Source organism: Nansenia antarctica, assembly GCF_963989245.1.
Source record: "Nansenia antarctica genome assembly, chromosome: 19".
Taxonomy (NCBI): domain Eukaryota; kingdom Metazoa; phylum Chordata; class Actinopteri; order Argentiniformes; family Microstomatidae; genus Nansenia; species Nansenia antarctica.
In genome coordinates, this window is record NC_137692.1 from 20,555,473 (window position 1) to 20,570,772 (window position 15,300).

The following is a 15,300-nucleotide window of genomic DNA, read 5'->3' on the forward strand; positions in this document are numbered from 1 at the left end:
CACATTGATTGTCTTTGATGTTGAAATGTCATCTTTTCTTGGTAGTATATTTCAAGTTACCTCTGCCAGTCAGTTCTCTGATGTCCTGTCAATGTTTGTGTGTGTGTGTGTGTGTGTGTGTGTGTGTGTGTGTGCATGCATTGTGACCATTTAGCAGCATGTTTTACTGTCCAAAAACGTTGTGTTAGTCATCTTTATTATCAATATGCTCTGTTAGTGTGCATTTTGTCGGTGTGAACTTTCAATTAGTCTTTACAGAACTATTGTTTTGTGTGTGTGTGTGTGTGTGTGTGTGTGTGTGCGTGTGTTTGAATGGGTGCCTGTGTGTGTGTCTTTGTGTCTGTGTGTATTCTTTGTGTGATAAATTGGTCTCTGCGGCTGAAGGTCCAACTCATTTGTTACACTGCCACATTCCAAATTAAACCGATATGTAAATTGCCCCCATTTCAAAAACAGTACAAACCATTATCATCGTTCTACCAGTACCTGATCCCCATCCTCCAGATTCACGTCTTGGCGTCGCACTAACACTAACCCTGTTGACCGATTACCCCAGCAATTCTCAAAGGGGGGTAGCCCATAGGCTACATGGCCATATAATGAAAGCTTTAACCGTGAAACGTTAGTTCTAGTAGGAGGGGAAAATGTACATTAATAAATGCATGAGACCTGAAAGATGGATGAGACGTGATGCTTTCCTTACAGCAATAATGTGGTTCACTGGTTGATTTCGGAGTCTGTCCGGGACCAATGTATCATCATGAACGATGCGCGCTTTTAGGCGCCAGCAAAAGCATCCATTTGATTAGAGGATGGTTTGCTTGCCTTTGATGGTCATCTGCCATTGGGATTGGGACTCAAGGAGAGAGGCCCTTGCATGGTAGCTTGCCACCATCGGTGTGTTGTGTGTGTGTGTGTGTGTGTGTGTGTGTGTGTGTGTGTGTGTGTGTGTGTGTGTGTGTGGATGGGTGAAAACGAGTGTATTATATGTGTGAATATGTGTATATATAATAAGTCAGTCCATTTACATCCATTTGATTAGAGTATGGTTTGCTTGCCTTTGATGGTCATCTGCCATTGGGATTGGGACTCAAGGAGAGAGGCCTCTTTATTACCTACGACCTTGCAACCTAACAAATTATTGAGTTGAGGGCATCAAGCGGTGTCAATCTTGCCTCTTAGCCCTGGGTGTCATCGGTTGCTCACCGGAGTCTCCAGGGATTCGCTTAGAGGATGACACTCGCAGAAAAGAGCGCAGCTGTTCGCGTCTGCATCAAATCGTGACGTTAGAATTATAAGGTTCTATCTCCATTTTTTGTCAAAATTTAGTTTTTTACATACTCTGATCCATATTAGGTGTTTATTAATGCCTGTGTGGTGTTATTTTTTTTAAATGTTGACATTTTTGAGTTAGTAATTCATAAAATACAAAGGTTCCATCTCACAAAACACAATGGAATGTAAAAACTTTGACGCTCAATATCTCTGAACTGCCCTAAACGGAGATAGAACCTTATCATTCTAAACGGAGATAGAACCTTATCATTCTAAGCTCACGATATGAGTGAATATGTGTAGTCAAACCTTATGGGTTTTTAATTCAATCAACACGTTTTTTTTTTGCGTGCTTCTCTCAAATTTCGGAGAAACCATGTTTAATAACAATAACTATGTAATTACTAACAACATCCAATTGTAATAATAATAATAATAATAATTCATTGGATTTATATAGCGCTTTTCCGAGGCTCAAAGACGCTGAAATGACATTGAAATGCAATGACAATGTATAATAAAGTTACCCCAGCCAGTGATTTGGACTAGTGCAATGGGAGGGTCTTGGTGTTGATGGGCGGGGGGGTTGTGCTGTGTGATGCATTGGTCTCTTGGTTTCCCCTCCTGCTCTTTCCTCTTTCTCCAAACGCTTGTGAATAGTAGGAGAATCTATCCGAGCTCAGTGGTCTCTGCTGGGCTCTGCACAGACACATCGAACAGGAGACCCCCGGGTGAGAGAGAGAAGAAGGCGAGTCAGTGAGCTGAGGGGTGGAGGAAAGAATGAGGAAGGAGAACTCCTAAGCGCACCTTTTTTGTCCTCCTCCTGCACCCGAAATGCATTTGCAGACTTGCTGATAAAGCATCCGTTATCTTAGATCTTACAGGTCGGATCTCATACAGGTTCGTGGAAAAAGTGCGAGTGCATGCATGGGAATCGTGCAACTCCCCTTTTTTTCTTTCATCGGGGTAGCATATCTCTCTCCCTTGATCTCGTATAAAACCCACAACGAATGTTGAGGCTGTGATACTACGGAAGGCTCGCGCGGGTGCGTCTATTGCCATTTCCACGTCTCGGCTACTATTACTACTACTACTACTGCTACTACTTCTGTCCGTGGGTTTCACTGCAAAGGTATGATTGCATTTCTAATTAAGGCTTATGCATGCATTAACCGGGCAAAGATCTATGCATTAACCGAGGCAACATCTTGGAGGAAAAACAAGTTTTGATAGTCCAGTCGGACTCACCGTTGAGCTGCTGTGCTGTGGGTTAATTTACTTCCAAGATACGATGTGGCTTGCATGCATGTCTTTCTATATACTTTTCTTTCTACACTAAAGAATAGCCCCTCTTTCTTTACGATACGTTAAAGAATAGCTGTGGCAATTCTAATAGGGACTTCTTGCTTGTTCGCCTGTCTTAAGAAGACGTTGATTCAGATTTCAGACTGTTAAGCCACCAAACATTGCCCGTGTTTCTAGTTTATGTGCACGTGAAGTTGGGTAAACCATCTTAACCTATGGGTGAATATTGTCTGAAAGAATGCATGCAAAAGTGGAACATGCAATTGCAATCTCATATTGCATTAGCATTTGAATTAAGTCTACTATATGCTTCCATACTTAACCTGCGTTTTGCCTTGTTCAGTAACACGTCTGGACACAGCGCAATTATGCAGTAAAGCGCAACTATCCATTGCACTCATTGCGCCAACTGCTTTATTGCCTTTTTAGTGCAGGTTGTGTTGTCGCCTGTCGCAGTGTGTGCAATGCTGTGTGCCTGTTTGATTTGTGTTTATGTTGTATAATAGCAGGGAATGGGGATTTGTTTTATATACGATTTATTTGCTCGACTACATGCTATTAAACAGGTTATGATTTAACTGATGGTGTGTCTGCCTGTTGAAACAACAGAAACCCTGATTGATCTTTTACAAGGGGCTACATTTGACCAGAATAATAGGAGCGACCATAACAACCCGGTCAATGATGCGCTCAAGGCGGCTCCACATTTTATACCGCTGCGCCTTTCCGCAATTAGCCTAGTAATTCTCCAACTAATTATACCAGTATACGCTGTTGATGGATTTTTACATTTAGCATGTCTTATTGACTACTGTTTTAGCAATTGATGACTTAATTCCTATTGGTATGATTATAAATTCATAGTTCATGGAATGTTGCATGGCAGTGTGGAACTGGAAAAGCCTATGGAAATGATGCCGTGACACAAATGAAACACTTCTGTGATTCCGTTAATCTTGCCAAGATGTTTGCGTTGCGTGTCCGTGAGCTTAGAATTATAAGGTTCTATCTCCGTTTAGGGTAGTTCAGAGATATTGAGCGTCAACGTTTTTACATTCCATTATGTTTTGTGAGATGGAACCTTTGTATTTTATTAATTACTAACTCAAAAATGTCAACATTTTCAAAAAAACACCACACAGGCATTAATAAACACCTAATGTATCAGATTATGTAAAAAACTGAATTTTGACAACAATGGAGATAGAACCTTATAATTCTAACGTCACCTGTCTCCTCCATTTCGGTCTACAATAATACATTGATGCGGACGGGAGTAGTCCAGCCCCATGAGATTGACGCATCGCTCCCGCTCCACTGGACGCTTCCCTTACCTGCGGCGCATTTAACAGGCTTCAACTAAGCACACTCAAGAATATATCGTTTTCGTCTAATTAACAAAAAGCAGTCCCCCTCTCTTACTAGTCCAAACTTGTTTTTTTTTCATTACTGGGAGAACGATATAATATGTAGTCAAATATTAATGGTGGTTTTAGTGCCTTGTTAAAAAAAAGGATGGATGTAATCTATCAATTATGAAATGCATGATATGCTTCTGACATTTTTGCATATTGTTCCCAACCAAAGCATATTACATATGTGAAGTCATTATCCCTATAGAGAATCAATTAAAATGAGGCTGCTTCCTCCCTTCAAGCAAGCGGAAGCCAATATTCTCACATAGGTAGCACAGTCACTGCAGGGGAATACTCTATTAATATGATTGTGTCACTAACGTCAATCTTACCAAGGTTACAAGGTGTGTTTAATGAATCAAGAATTCTAGTCTTTCCAACCTTTCTTTATATTTCTTTTGCCCTCTGCAGGTCTAGGAGACACAGGAAGTGACCCAACAACCCATAATCATGGGGCGGTTTGAGATCTCTTCCATGCTCTCTCTCGGCCTTCGGCTAGCGGTCGTAATTGGGATTCTGTCCCTCCATATCCACCCTGCGGCAGCCGGGGCCCCAGAGGAAACCGTGGACGAGGCCGGCTCTCCTGTGGTCAGCAACACCTCCTGCTCAGATGCAAGCCCATGCGTTCGTGGGGTGATTCTGCCCGTGTGGGAACCTAAAAACCCGTCGTTTGGGGACAAAGTGGCACGGGCCACAGTCTACTTCGTGGCCCTGGTGTACATGTTTCTCGGGGTGTCCATCATCGCCGACCGTTTCATGGCGTCCATAGAGGTCATCACTTCCCAAGAGAAGGAGATCACCATCAAGAAACCCAACGGCGAGACCACCACCACCACCGTGCGCATCTGGAACGAGACTGTGTCCAACCTCACGCTGATGGCCCTGGGTTCTAGCGCCCCCGAGATCCTTCTCTCTGTCATCGAGGTGTGCGGCCATGGTTTCGACGCCGGGACCCTGGGTCCTAGCACCATTGTGGGCAGTGCCGCCTTCAACATGTTCGTCATCATTGGCATCTGTGTGTACGTGGTGCCAGACGGGGAGCACCGCAAGGTCAAACACCTGCGCGTCTTCTTTGTGACGGCTACCTGGAGCATCTTCGCCTACATCTGGCTCTACCTGATCCTGGCCGTCATCTCCCCAGGTGTGGTGCAGGTGTGGGAGGGCCTGCTCACCCTCTTTTTCTTCCCTATCTGCGTACTGTTCGCCTGGGTTGCCGACCGACGCCTGCTCTTCTACAAGTACGTCTATAAGCGCTACCGAACCGGCAAGCAGAGGGGCATGATCATCGAAACCGAGGGTGACCGCCCGCTCCCCTCCAAGGTCGACATCGAGATGGACGGGAAGATGCTCAACTCACATGCCGTAGACTTCCTGGACGGACCTCTGGGATTGGACCTGGACGACAAGGACATGGACGAGGAGGAGACCAGGCGCGACATGGCCAAGATCCTAAAGGAGCTCAAGCAGAAACACCCAGACAAGGAGGTGGAGCAGCTGATTGAGCTCGCCAACTACCAGGTACTGAGCTCACAGCAAAAGAGCAGGGCCTTCTACCGCTGCCAGGCCACCAGGCTCATGACAGGTGCCGGGAACATCCTGAAGAAGCACGCAGCTGACCAGGCTCGCAAAGCCGTTAGTATGCATGAGGTGCGCACCGATATCGAAGCAAACGACCCTGTCTCCAAGATCTACTTCGACCCTGGGTCCTACCAGTGCCTGGAGAACTGCGGCACGGTGGCGGTGAACGTGGTGCGTCGAGGCGGCGACCTCACCAAGACGGTTTCGGTGGAGTTCCGCACAGAGGACGGCACAGCCAACGCTGGCTCGGACTACGAGTTCACTGAGGGGATGGTGGTGTTCAAGCCCGGTGAGACCCTGAAGGAAATCCGTGTCGGCATCATCGACGATGACATCTTCGAGGAGGACGAGAACTTCCTGATCCACCTGAGCAACGTGAAAGTGCTGGCTGCTGAAGGGGCGGAGGACCAGGACCCAGAGGCCAATCACGTCGACACGGTGGCATGTCTGGGCTTGCCCACCACGGCGACGGTCACCATCTTTGACGACGACCACGCTGGCATCTTCACGTTCGAAGAGCCAGTGTCACATGTGAGCGAGAGTGTGGGCACCATGGAGGTGAAGGTGCTGCGTACGTCAGGGGCGCGCGGGGTCGTAAGAGTGCCCTACAAGACCGTCGAGGGCTCAGCACGCGGAGGTGGGGAAGACTTCGAAGACTCACACGGGGTCCTGGAGTTCCAGAACGACGAAATCTTGTAAGTTCCTTCTCTCTTGTTCTTAAATGATAGCATTTCTATATGATATGATATGATCATATAGAATTGTAATTTACTGCAAGATTGACATTACACTACATACATTAGTGCACTATGCAGTGTTTTGTCAATCTGCTTAAAATACGCCGTAGTTGGTTTTGAATGCATGTGTGATGGTGATGGTGATGACGATGATGATGATGATGATGATGATGATGATGATGATGATGATGATGATGTGGATGTGGATGCTGAATGTGTGTGTGAGTGTCATGGTGGTCGTGGTGCAGTGGACTGCTCATGTGCTATGAGGAGTCGCTTTATTACTGTTCTCTTCACTGCTTCTTCTTTCACTCATACACTCATCTACTCTTTCATTTTATTTATTTATTTATTCAACACATTTGAGTATGTATTGGATTGGGACTCTGTATTTAAGAGGTATAAGCAGCTTGAACTTGGACACGATGACCATTGCCGATGTGTCTTGTTTGTGTTGTTGCTGCAATGCTCATAAGGGCCTATGGTGGGTTTCTGATACAAAGGGTTTCTGATGTGGATTGGAACAGGCTTGTCTCAGTGATGTAACATCATGGTAATAGTGGTTAGGTTAGGTTATCTAATTTAATTAACTATTTAAGATTATGTGAAATTACTAGCCTATAACTTGCCATCCTGGGATGAATGATCAGACAGGCCAAGTTACAGTTTACAGTTACATCGCTTTAACACGTTTTCTCAAAGCATAGCTAATTTTCTCTTACTGTAACTCTTAACACACATCCAAAAACTCACACACAAAATCCTAAACTCCACAAATCTTTTGCAAAAGCAAACACTGCATTAAAAATAATGTTGCCGTCAAATGACAAACACATACCATCAAATGAATAGACACTTGTAACAACCAATTGAACACTGATGTGCACAATGGAAAACACTATGATCAGTGGAAAACAGTACTATGATAAGATTATCAGTGTAGGCCTTTTGCATTTTCAGTGTTACACTATATAGGCCTACGTACAGTAGCATGTTATAAACTGTATACTCAAATATAAAACACACAAATACAAGAATAGTCGACATCACAGGCAATGTTCCCTGGCCAAGCAGATAGGAAAGTATCGCCTGGCATGATGAATCCAGCCCTGATATACTTCAGATATATTTCAACACAGGAGAGCTCACCTTTGGCCCTTTTACTGCTAAAGCTATGATTGCTAATTCAAATGCAATAGGTGTTTGTCCCATATGAGGAGTGGGATTGTGTGATTGGTGGTTTGAGTTTAGCATTCTGAATGGTAGTGTTTTCCATGTGACCACAAGAGATTGTATCAAGGAAGAGTGTGCCACATGTAGAGAATTGTGTTTAGTGTTTTGTTAACCGTGTGGTTTAGAGCTGCAAAATGAGTGATAAGCAAGACATGTGTTTGTCATTGTGAAGAATTGGTGTGAGATAAAATACACCAGTTTCAGGTTTTGGTCGTTGTGTTTGAGGTTCCGATGTTAGTGTTAAAGTGGTAGAGATAAAACTGTAAGAGCATCTTGCAGTACCATACATTCAGGTTTGGAACCCCCCCAAAAAAGAAATGTCATTGCCTTGCTCTCTCTCTCTCTCTCTCTCTCTCTGTCTCTATCTCTCTCTCTCTCTCTCTCTCTCTCTCTCTCTCTCTCTCTCTCTCTCTCTCTCTCTCTCTCTCTCTCTCTCTCTCTCTCTCTCTCTCTCTCTCTCTCTCTCTCTTTCTCTTTCTCTCTCTCTCTCGACATGCAGGGGATGAGTGAGACCGATGAATGAAAAGGGCCTGTTTTTAAACAGATTCAAAGCAGATGTTTAGGTTAAACTTTCCGAGGCCTATTGCATAGTTTCCATAGCGTAGCTCTCACAGCACAGCTAAGTGGATTTTAATAACACTTGTCCAAATGAAATGATTGAGTGTCATAGTGGAGGGGGCGGGCGGCGGTGCAGGCGGCCGTTCTCAGCCCTGCAGGAAGCAGTGGGCTGGTGTAGACCAGTATCAGTTCTGGGAAGAGGCAAGAAGAGGAGGAAACTAGAAAGTAATGTTGAGGTTGATTTAAAAATCTGTGCTATCTACTGTATCTATCTGTCTGTCTGTCTATCTATCTATCTATCTATCTATCGATATATCGGTCTATCTGTCTGTCTGTCTGTCTGTCTGTCTGTCTGTCTGTCTATCTATCTAGCTCACAGGTTGCTTTCTAAATGTTGCTTTTAATCATTCAGTAATCAAAAATGTATCAGCAAACCTCATCTACAACTTTAAATTCAAGACTTTCTTTTAGTGTTGACAGTGTCATTTATGTTTTCAAGGGAGGCATGTTATAACAGTTCATGTTAACCACTGAGCAGTACCACAGACAACACTAATGCTAAAATCTCACTATTGAGAGCTGGAAACATGGAGTTAAACACCTACCAACAAGCCCTTCAAAAACATCCCAGAAGGGGAGAGCGACGAGGACACTCTCAATCTGGAAAAATGAATTACAAAGTAGGAGATGAGCTAAATCGGAGTGCCCGGGGGCAGCCTCTACCCTAATTCAGCTGCAAGTTTCCCTTTTTGGTTACAGACAACTAGAAGATTTAGCCCTCCGGTTTTCCTAGGGCTTTCTTTTGTTCCGACAGAGGCGAAAGCATAATTTGTCTCCCGAATTGGTAGCGAGGGCCTAAGCAGGGCTGCTTTGAGAGATGGCCCTGTGGAGTGGCTGTGATTGCACTGGCGGAGATTGGAGATAAGGGAGGAAATGAACTTGCTTTTAGCTGTCTGCTTTTGTCCTCCGTAAAAAGAGCAATAAGTGGATAATGAGGATATAAAGACAGATATATACAAATCAAATGGATTAGATTTTTTTCTCATACTGATATGGTATTTAGGCCTACAACGTAGCACAATGAAGCACATGCAAGGGACTGCACTGTAGCAGTCATGGTACTACTTGAGGTCAACTGAGTGAATGTACAGCTTCCATCCAGCTAGCATCCCATCTTAGGCTCTCGTGTCGTTTTATAATGAATACAGTACACTGCAAGAATGTCTCGCTCCAGCCAAATAGGACATTTCAATGATGACGGCACCATTAGAGAAACAAGAAGAAATGGTGCAATATCACATTGTTGTCTCCAGGCATGTTCTCATGGAGATTGGGGCATGACTTCATAGTCTACTTATTGGCATGAATTGTCTTGTAATACGTGTGTGGAGAGTAGGGGAGGCTGATGGAGGCAGAAATCGGAAGACAAGCTCATTATAGTTGTATACGGGGAGAAGGGGTCGTGGGGAGGGGAGTGGTAAGGGGTGTCAGGGCAGGGCCAAGGACCAGAGGAGGGGATGCTGATTTGGGCCTACTGTTCCCCGTCTTGACGCATCACTGCTAGTCATTTATGACTGAACACCTGAAACAGAAGGAACTCTGGGTGATTGAGTTTGGACCCCGCAAGCATGGCTTAATGGTGGATACTGTGGTCGACTGGTCGTCAGTGTGTTAATGTGCTGCGATTGCACTCGTGGGTTCTTATCAGGGGGTGTCCTGGTGGCTGCCCTGAGGCTAGCCTAATGTCAGTGTGGTTAATTTGGAGAATATACCGGCTACAGGAAGTACCTTTCTAATTAACACAACGAGCACACATTTACAAACACTCTCACTTAACCTCCCTACCTAATGCTCCTGCATTTCTTATGTGTTTTTAATCACACCACACTCATGTTCTCTCAGCTCCCTAACTAATGTCATGATACTCAATCAACCATAATACCCCTCGCCTCTCCTTCCAGGGCTCCACTCATATCACATTACACCTCCTCCTCCACTACCAGAAAACCACACAAAGAGCTATGGCTGCTGTGGCTGACAGTAAGATGAGCGGGGAGAGAGAGATCCTGATTAACAGAGTTATTTCAATTAGCGCAGGACAGGGTATGGCAGGCAGGCAGCCTCTTGCTATGCTAGTCGCTTCCATGCCGCATCTGCACGCTAGTGGCTGTCACATCGCAGGCAGCAGCATACCGGGAGTGTATTCATTCATCAGCCTGTAATGAGCCTTGCTGAGGTCTTTAGGGCCATGCCACAGCCTCCCATTTTCTGACAAGGCTGCAGTAAGGGAGGTTCAATGAATTAGCATTAGCTAAAAACATGACATTTTTTGTGGCTCTTCTGAATTTCCTGACTGTTTTAGTTTAGGCTTCAGTGACCAGTTGTTTTAATCTGTGCTGTGTTGGGTTTACATATAACAATCTGACACACAGTCCCCGGGTCCATTATCTAGATGATCATTTGTGGACTGCTACATAGCTCTGAGATCCTGGGCTGTGGTCTTTCAAGCCACAAATACATTTACTGTGTGTGGATAATGATATCAAGACAAGAACGACTTAGCACGACGACCGCCAATGGCCTCTGGATTGAGCAAAGATGACTTTTTCCTGAGGACTGGTGGATAGATGATTCCCTTTTACTTCGTCAAATGTAATTTGTTGTAAGTCGCTTTGGAATGAGGCGTCTGCCAAAAATGCCAAAAATGTAAAAAATGTAAATGTAAGAGGAGTGTGCTGGGTCAGTGAGGTTTTGGCCTATGTCCATTCTTTCTAGTCTCAGGCCTCTCTCTGGTCCCAGGCCTCTCTCTGGTCTCAGGCCTCTGTTGTGGATATAATTGATTCTTAATAGATTTAGTAGAACTTTTAAAGCACAAAGAGCTTCGATCAATTGTCTCCAAAGAGGCCTTTTATTAAGCCAAGTTACATGAGCGCAGAGAGAAATTAGCAGATCAATAAGCAAGAAGCAATGGCCCAAAGCAAGAAGCAGCCCCCAACGATGGGTGCGACTCATATTTATAGAACTGTCCTTGGTCATGAGGTCACCATTCTTGGGAACCAATCATATTATACAAATCTGTGCTTACATAAGTTATGGGTCCTGTCCATAGTCAGAATTATTCACTGCGCCACAGATCTTGGCCCGTCCCTTACAGGAAGGAAATGGGCCTTCCTTGAGTGCTAGCTTCGCCACTACTGTAGAGACTTACATTTCTCAGTATAACATGATATAAAACCACTACACCTCTCTCTGGTCTCAAGCCTCTCACTGGTCTCAGGCCTGTCTCTGGATCAGGCCTCTCTCTGGTCTCAGGCCTGGAGGACTGGTTCTTGGCTGTTCGGTGGCTACACTGACATAGTGTAAACCCCAGCTATGTCAGGACTTTGGGCCTTCGTTTGCCGACACTGAAGGCCTCTATTTCTAATGGTATGATTTAGTGGCTGGAATGGAAGCTGTGTTTGTTGATGTTTCAAGACCTTTTCTTTCGCTGTTCCTCTTGTTCTCTGTTCCTCCCCCCAAGGCTGTAGAGGAGCAACAGGTGGGGGAGGCGGCCCCTGCCAAGAGCAGTGCTGTTACCATGCGTTCAGTAACTGGAGAACACTTGCCCTTCACACCAATGGAAAGCACTGCCAGAGGTGTGGGAGGGAGTGTGTGTGTGTGTGTGTATGTGTGTGTGTGTGCGTGCGTGTGTGCGTGGGAAACATGTGTGAATGTGTTTCTAACAGATACATGTTGTTAGTGTTATATCGTCCTTGTGATTGTAGTGTGAGTATCTAGATTAGCATGTGTCCGTGTGTGTGCATATTCTACAGAGTGTTGTCTGTGGTGTGTATTCTACAGAGTGTGTGTCTGTGGTGTGTACTCCTAGTCCTGACATGTCGGCTTTGTAACCCGTGGCTGTGTACATGAGCAACATGGCCGCTGAAGGTGTTTGTCATCCTGCTGTCAGTGACATTTGTCCAGGTTCGTGGCGGCGGGGGTGATGGGTAAACTTACTTACTTTACTCAGTCCTTGTTGTGCAGAGTGGTCACATAGGGTAAGGACCAATGATCTCCACTCATCTCTGTTTGTTTGCTTTCTTCTCAACGCTGTTCCAGCTGTATCCTCTCTCCTTCATTTCTCCTTTGATGGTTGGCCTCCAGGTTGTTTTGGGCCCCTCCCTCTTTTGCGTTTTCCTTCTGGTGTCCAACGGAGTGCCACTTTTGTCACGTCAAAAAGACCATCTCCATCTTCTTCTTATGAATACTGTTTCGATTTTTCCAAGCACCCTGTCGTTTTATGTAGTTCACTGTTTCTAATCTCCCTAGGCCAGAATATCCTGACCTTTCTGAGGCAGGTATTGATGGATTGATGGGTAAACACAAACCATGAAACACTTGCGATAGAGATTCTTCCGAAGAGTTTCTTCTTACCAATATTTCACAATGTCAAAAGCCCCATGTCTCAAATCCCCCACCCGTGTTTCACTACTCATTTTAATTAGGTCATAAAGGGATAATGATTTTTAGTATATCATTTTGTCCTCCTTCTCCGGGTTGGAGCTAGAAGGAGCAGCAAAGTGAGGTCGCTGCGGAGAGGAGGATGTAGAGGGTCAGCTGTTTGACAAATGAGCCTGAGCCTCGGCTGCCTCCACAAAAAGCCATCGCTAAGCAACAGATGTGATGGAGTAGGGCACCTACAGGTGCACGAGGCAGTGGGAAATGGAGCGCTGGTGGAGAGGAGGGAGGGAGTGAGGGGGTGGGGGGGGAGTAAGGGAGGGGAGTAAGGGAGGGGAGTAAGGGAGTAAAGAAGGAATGGACAGAGGGAGAGAGCAGGGCAAGATGGGGGGGGGGAAAGGATGTAAAGAGAGAGAAAGCGGGGAGAGAGAGATAAAGGGAGAGAGAGAGAGAGAGAGAGAGAGAAAGCGGGGAGAGAGAGAGAGAGAGGGAGAGAGAGAGAGAGAGAGAGAGAGAGAGAGAGAGAGAGAGAGAGAGAGAGAGAATGACAGATTGAGTTAGCGAGAGAGGTGACAGGAAGGCTGAATGGCTGAAACAAAGCAGTTGGCATAAATCTGAGGCAGGTCTTTGTGGAGGATTAGTGGTTTAAGAAAAGTGCTGTTTGTGGTGTTTTTAGCGAGGCTGGACGGATTAGAATAACTTCTCCTCTGTCTCCGAGAGACTCCCCCACCTTCTCCAGGGCTCCAGGCTTCCTCTGCTGACACAGCGCGACCACACTAAAGCTAATGACATGCTGTACGCCATGGCCACACTCAGGCATAGCAATATTCACCTCTCTCTCTCTCTCTCTCTCTCTCTCTCTCTCTCTCTCTCTCTCTCTCGTTCTCTCTCTCTCTCAATACATCGTGACGTTAGAATTATAAGGTTCTATCTCCATTTTTGTCAAATTTGAGTTTAAAAAAAATAATCTGATCCATTAGGTGTTTATTAATGCCTGTGTGGTGTTATTTTTTAAATGTTGACATTTCTGAGTTAGTAATTAATAAAATACAAAAGGTTCCATCTCACAAAACATAATGGAATGTAAAAACTTTGACGCTCAATATCTCTGAACTAAATGGAGATAGAACCTTATAATTCTAAGCTCACGACATGATTGCAAAACCTCAATCTAGTTGTCATATGTAATGTACACACATTAAAGTTATCTGTCAGCCAATTACACATCTCTATCCACTTCCACTCCTCATGTAACCCATGGTTACACACACACTGTTTTGTACTTGTTTTAAGTACATACTTCCAAACCTCAATCCACTTGTGTATGCAATGTAACCATTATCCTACTGCTGTCAGTTAGTGGCCTCCTATTGAGAAGTAGAATTTTTTTGAACCCTTCTAGGATTTTCTCCTCCTGCTTTCTCTAACATTCTGACAGGATTAAGAATGGTGGCTCGATCCTGACTCCTCTCTGCCTCTCTCTCTCCCCCCCCCCGACTGAGCAGTTGGCCTTAAGTACTCACTTCCCCTGGAAGAAACTGAGAGAAAATGTGTTGAGTGTTGACTGATCTTACAAACTTGAGCACTCACTGAGAAAGAATCTTTTTTTACCCAGCAGAAACAGTGTGAGGACAGTGTTGTCTTTGCGGTGTCCCTCCCTCCCAACCCACCTTGTCAGTATCTCCACAGTATCCAGCTACACTATGTACCGATACAATACAATTCACCGTTACTATTTCTATGCGCTATGCGAAATAATAATAATTATATTACGCTGTGTTATCTTCCCCTCTGGTCACACATTACAGCGTGTATCGTAAGGGGATTCTGGGAGAATCGTTCATAAAAATGTCACTTCATACCCCCGCATGCACAGCTTAAATAGGTTTAATAAATGGTTATGAGATCTCTAATATGCTTATTTTTGATATTCATGTTTGGTAAGGCAGTGCTGTAGCGCTGTGACTCTGCGCTATAGAAGGACATTTATCCACATTAGCGAAACAAGCCTACAGCTTAGCTTATTATTTTATTACCTCAGTGTTGTCAGGCTAACCGCAGCAACCGCGCTGGTGCAGTATGCAGTCAAGTGTTTCTACTGTAGTAAAGCTGAAGCCATTTCACGCTCTGCTGGTCCTGTTTTTTATGTGGTGACTATTATTATTTTTTAACCAGAGAGAGAGAGAGAGAGAGAGATGGAGGGGGATGGGGAGAGAGATGGAGGCAGGGGAGAACCAATCACATAGTCACACGAGTACGAATAAATAGATCAACCTCACAATAAAAATCAGGATCACTCAATCAAAAAGTCAACACTAGCCCCCTCCCCCAGAGCAGAGGACACCCCAGGCCCACTACAAGCATTCCATTCTGCCATGTTGTCACCAAGCTGTAGTAACCAGACTCCACCTGTAGCCTCATCGCTACCAGCCTGGTAGTCAGACCCAGCCCCCAGAATCTGATGCTTTCAGCCCTTCCTTTCAGCCCTTCCTTTCAGCTCTTGATTGCTAATGTTGCCTGGCCTATCAGATCAGTTCAGCAGGCAGAACCTCTTCCTACTCTGAACAGTGTACTTGGACCTCCCCAATGAACCAAATCTGTTCAGAACCCACTCCTCCTGACCACAGAAGGTACATTCCTTCCCCCTCTGTTGGATTAAGGGGTTAGCGTTCGGGTTAGAGCCATGTGTCGATTTGTTGCGATAATCCTCCAACTGTAGATGTGCTGTGCCACGCTTCTCTGTGGGAGGTGCGACCAGGCAT

At 45.1% G+C, this 15,300-nt stretch overlaps 1 protein-coding gene across 2 annotated transcripts in view; it reads left to right on the forward strand.

The window, feature by feature from the left end:
* Positions 1 to 4,445: 4,445 nt before the first annotated feature.
* slc8a1b (solute carrier family 8 member 1b) overlaps positions 4,446 to 15,300 on the forward strand; it is a gene marked incomplete at both ends in the record, with an annotated part of 122,894 nt that continues 112,039 nt past the window's right edge. For both annotated transcript variants that reach the window (XM_080549241.1, XM_080549242.1), the window contains one exon: positions 4,446 to 6,268. In XM_080549241.1, coding sequence (XP_080405367.1) covers positions 4,446 to 6,268 — 1,823 coding nt within the window. The remainder of the gene's footprint in view (positions 6,269 to 15,300) is intronic.